The sequence below is a fragment of the Oncorhynchus keta genome, chromosome 18, assembly GCF_023373465.1.
Source record: "Oncorhynchus keta strain PuntledgeMale-10-30-2019 chromosome 18, Oket_V2, whole genome shotgun sequence".
Classification (NCBI taxonomy): domain Eukaryota; kingdom Metazoa; phylum Chordata; class Actinopteri; order Salmoniformes; family Salmonidae; genus Oncorhynchus; species Oncorhynchus keta.
This window is the reverse complement of record NC_068438.1, coordinates 28,524,927-28,530,206: the sequence shown is the minus strand read 5'-3', so window position 1 is coordinate 28,530,206 and position 5,280 is coordinate 28,524,927. Positions and strand designations below refer to the sequence as shown.

Below are 5,280 nucleotides of genomic sequence, written 5' to 3'. Positions count from 1 at the left end.
ACACCTCTCATTTGTTTACAGTTAGCAAGGTAGCTAAATTATAGGACTTCCTAGCTGGTACAATAGGGACATCTTTTCCCCAATTGTCTAGGAAGAATTAGCCAATATTAGACGTAGTGTGCAAATACTCCGAGTTAGCTACACCAACACCCAATATATATGCAACATTAAAATGCATGTTTAGTTGGCTAGCTAGCTACATGGGTAGCTTACTAGTTAGGTAGCTAAAAGTAACTTGCACTTTTGGTACACATCATCCGAACACAGATATACAAATATTTGTCCTAACGTAGTTACTATCAATAGCTACCTAGCTAGAAAGCAGTCTAGCATGCACTTCACAGTGACATAAATACAATTAGCTATCTACCTGTACAAGCCCTCAACAAAAGATTCACTGCTTGCAGTTGCAACTAGCTAACTACTCCCACTTCGAACTCATATAACTAACACTATAATATTACCTGCTCGTCGAATCTGTTTATTTTTTTATTTAATTTATTTTATTTCACCTTTATTTAACCAGGTAGGCTAGTTGAGAACAAGTTCTCATTTGCAACTGCGACCTGGCCAAGATAAAGCATAGCAGTGTGAACAGACAACACAGAGTTACACATGGAGTAAACAATTAACAAGTCAATAACACAGTAGAGAAAAAAGGGGAGTCTATATACATTGTGTGCAAAAGGCATGAGGAGGTAGGCGAATAATTACAATTTTGCAGATTAACACTGGAGTGATAAATGATCAGATGGTCATGTACAGGTAGAGATATTGGTGTGCAAAAGAGCAGAAAAGTAAATAAATAAAAACAGTATGGGGATGAGGTAGGTAAAAATGGATGGGCTATTTACCGATAGACTATGTACAGCTGCAGCGATCGGTTAGCTGCTCAGATAGCAGATGTTTGAAGTTGGTGAGGGAGATAAAAGTCTCCAACTTCAGCGATTTTTGCAATTCGTTCCAGTCACAGGCAGCAGAGAACTGGAACGAAAGGCGGCCAAATGAGGTGTTGGCTTTAGGGATGATCAGTGAGATACACCTGCTGGAGCGCGTGCTACGGATGGGTGTTGCCATCGTGACCAGTGAACTGACATAAGGCGGAGCTTTACCTAGCATGGACTTGTAGATGACCTGGAGCCAGTGGGTCTGGCGACGAATATGTAGCGAGGGCCAGCCGACTAGAGCATACAAGTCGCAGTGGTGGGTGGTATAAGGTGCTTTAGTGACAAAACGGATGGCACTGTGATAAACTGCATCCAGTTTGCTGAGTAGAGTGTTGGAAGCAATTTTGTAGATGACATCGCCGAAGTCGAGGATCGGTAGGATAGTCAGTTTTACTAGAGTAAGTTTGGAGGCGTGAGTGAAGGAGGCTTTGTTGCGGAATAGAAAGCCGACTCTTGATTTGATTTTCGATTGGAGATGTTTGATATGAGTCTGGAAGGAGAGTTTACAGTCTAGCCAGACACCTAGGTACTTATACATGTCCACATATTCAAGGTCGGAACCATTCAGGGTGGTGATGCTGGTCAGGCGTGCGGGTGCAGGCTGCGAACGGTTGAAAAGCATGCATTTGGTTTTACTAGCGTTTAAGAGCAGTTATCACCGCCTGAACCCATTCCACTGGTTTACGTGCCGCCATGGCCGTGCGGATGGAAACCGCGATTGACTGCTTGCAATTCCAAGACGAATGTGGACGTTCGTGGCGATGTTAGGCCTGAAATAAGTCCCAAACCCGGCGTCTGAAGATGACAGTACGGCTTGGTTATTGTTCCCTTTGAGCAAGCTTTACCATGCCGCCATGACACACCACCGTAAGTCTTCCCAGTGAAACCGATGGGGATAGGAGATTGCAGAGCAAAGATACATGTGCGTCGCTTGTTGATGTCGATGGTAAAAGCTAAGAGGATACACACAAACATTGACCATATAATGTAATGTTGTTACATGTAACTAACTAGCTTGACTTGCCACCGTGTGAAACATGTATGCTACCATATGTTACTAAAAAGAGCAAACAATATTATAAAATGTAATCCAGGAGTTTATGTTTGAATTCTGGTTCTCTCACAACACAAGTCACTCAGAAAAGCATCTGTAGGCAGAAGCATGCTACATGTACATTTGGCATTTGAAAAAAAATACAGCTGTGCTTTGCTACCGAATGCAAAATGTATCTGTATCATAAAAGTGTAGTGCAATATTCCCTTTTTTGCCACACACATACTCTCTCTCACTAGGGACAAATGTTTTGGCTACTTGTCCAGAGAGGTTTGAGCTTTAGAAATGGATCTGCAGCAAAAGTAGACATTTACTGCCATCTACAGGTCAAAGGTCAGACTAGCATTCAGTCAAATGTAAACATGGGCGATCCACAGAAATTGGAAATGTGTGTTTCTGTTTGAGAAGTTAAACCAGTTAATTCCCTTATAACTGAGTGTCCTGCATCATGTATTATTTTATTGGTTGTAAATTAAATACGGTTTATTTTACAGTACATGTATTTTACACTGAATCATTGATATCTGGTTGAATGTTGGTTGTGGAACATATCTGAAGTACTATGTGTGTGTGTTCAATGAATCACACTGTGTGTGTGTGTGTGTGGGGAGGGGGGGTGCATGTTCTATACATTAATCAGGACAACATTACTTTGTTTAACCTACACCGTGACTATGACTGCATAATAAACTAAACTAAATATACTATGTAATTTTTAATCAAATGTGTTAACAGGGCAAAACACGAAAGAAGACAAAGGTCACCAATTCAATGCAAATATTACTGTATTAAAGGAAATTGTTGTATTAAGCTTGCTTTGAAAACCGTTTGAATGGCTTGGATAGGCCTATGGAGATGATGGAAAACATCCTGATTAGAAGGGGACGTTTGCGAGGCTTCTCCTGTTGAGAGGTGGAGGGAAGACCCTCTGGGAGTCCAAATGTGGCAGGATGTGCCACTATGTTGGGTGACACAAGAGAGAGAGTTGACATGCACTTTCATTTAGAAATGATGTTATATTGTATTCTTAGTTTCAACTCATTATTACTTTCACAAATAAATGAGAACCAGAATCTTGAGATTTGGAAACTATAAATAATTTTACATAAGAGATTACTATCGATAATATATAATGTACTGTATATAGGGTTTCATATTTTTGCAATAGCAGCTTTGTACACCAATATTTCAAACAGTAAATGTCCTGCTGTATGGACTTACACATGATATCTTCAGCAGTAGTCTGGTCTTGAGATACAGAATGGCGGGAATTCTTCTTGGAATCCTTCTTGTTTCCCATCATGAATGGCTAAAACAAAAACATGTCAAAACAACTGTCACAGCAGAACAATCTCACGGTAATAACGATCACATCTTACACACCAGCAAAACAAGATTTATAAATGGTTTTGGAATTAATGGATGGTTTTACATTTTCTCTAAATAACATTGTTTACTCACATTGACACAATTGTTAACTTAAATAAGTGTGATGTACCTTTAAGTCGAATTTCAGTCTGGCAAGCCTTTGTAGGAAAGACAGCTTCCCTCTGGTAGCCTTCACATCTTCAGCCATGAGAAGAGCTTCTGGCCTGGTGGCTTCGAAAGATGTTCTTGAGGCTGCTCTTGATGCCTCGTTACAACTGTGGAGAAGCTCCTTGCTCAATGACTTCACAAGAATCCTATTGAATGTGGAGTCCTGAGTCGACACGGCCAGTTGGAGTATTTTCTCTGAGCCAAACTCCTTCAACAGATGTTTGTAGACGGTGCTGTATACTTTGTGACTCTTCAGGTTCTTGGGATAAGCTTGGGTCTCAGAGCAGCCTGACCATGCACAGAAGGCAGCTATAACTTTTGGAATCAGGTCTTGTGACGTGCGTGTGACGTCAGTTGGGTACAGATCCGTTTGGGTTTGGATTTTTGACAGAAGTCTCACCACTAACATGCTGATGAGGCCGGTGAAGTCATCATCACCGACTAAGTTGTCAGTGGATGGGGTTGAAAGCGAGGCAACATCCGGGCTGGTTGAATTCTGATCACAAACAATGCTCTGAGGTACACCGAAACAACTGATGGTATCCCTTTCCTCAGCATCTATGTTGGCCGCAGCATTGGAGGTCCCACTTGTTGTCATGCTGATGGCGGAGAAAGATGGCAGAGGGTAGGACTTACCACTCAGTAGACTGCCTATATCAGTTACAGTTCCGGTTGGAGATGACCCTCTGCTTTGTGCATCAGAAACCACAGAGTCTTTGGTAAACAGGCTGACTGTGTCACTAAATGCTGATGTAGAAAAAGAACATGAAATCCTATCTTCAGATACGCTAGCCGGCACACTAACTCCCTGAGCCAAACTCATTGAAGCTGTAGAGGGCACAAGACTAGGAAGCAAGAGGCGCTTCACAGACTCCTCTGCAAAAAGCTGAACCAGCTTGTAAGCTGTGGGCTTCCCCACCGTCTTGTCATTCCTCTTCAGCTCAGTAAGGACTGTATCGGAGGCACTCTTTCCAGCCGCCACTGTCAGAACCAGAGGGGTCAAGTTGCTCTCAGAAATGATGCGGTTGACTTGGTGAGTAAGATCACGTGAGAGAGCACCAATCCTACCCTGAGATATGAGCTCCTCCAGTCTTGCTATTGCAGCTGTTAGATCAGGGTGGAATGCAACCTCCCCTTCTTCCTCTGGATGTACCTCCTTTATGATGGTATCCACTATTGCAGACATGCTTTCCCTGGCATCACACACCAATGTTTTTGGCTTAGTAGATTTGCCCATGTCGATGACTGAGCATCTCACAATGGGCTGAGTAATACTCTCTGGTAAATCAGAAGAGATGGGAGTGCCAGGGAGTGAAAATTCCCACTCTGACTTCTTTGATCTGGCAGATGAGGATGACAACGAGGAGGAAGAACGCTGTGGCGCTTGATAGATCTGTTCCTCACCACATTCACTGCTTACCCTTTCAACATCCTTCAGCATCATTCCAACCACATTCTCTATTTGTGAAGAAGCGCAGTCACCGTTTGGTCAGATTTTGACAGCTCTTTCTGAATTGAAACCAGAATATGGCTGAGGCTCTTTTTGGCTTGAGCCGTTGTTGCTTTGACTTGATTTTGCCATGTAAAATAATTCCTCATCTTTGTCTTCACATTGTGGTAAATAGTCTTTGCAGTTGTCCAGATCTTCTTCTCAGATACTTCCAAACCAGACTGTGAGCCTTTGGGTGTGGCCTCAGTGTACTCTGAGGTTTTCTCATCACTCTGTTGAAGCATAGAGTCTGC

At 42.5% G+C, this 5,280-nt stretch overlaps 1 protein-coding gene across 1 annotated transcript; it reads right to left on the bottom strand.

Annotated features, from left to right (window-relative positions):
- Window positions 1-476: 476 nt before the first annotated feature.
- On the bottom strand, window positions 477-4,981 carry LOC127908712 (uncharacterized). The gene is made up of 3 exons (XM_052467835.1): window positions 3,500-4,981; window positions 3,223-3,310; window positions 477-2,959 (listed from the first exon to the last, which is right to left on the bottom strand). Exons 1-3 carry the CDS (start codon window positions 4,979-4,981, stop codon window positions 2,808-2,810), a joined length of 1,722 nt encoding a protein of 573 aa, XP_052323795.1. The 3' UTR covers window positions 477-2,807.
- Between the last annotated feature and the right edge of the window lie 299 nt (window positions 4,982-5,280).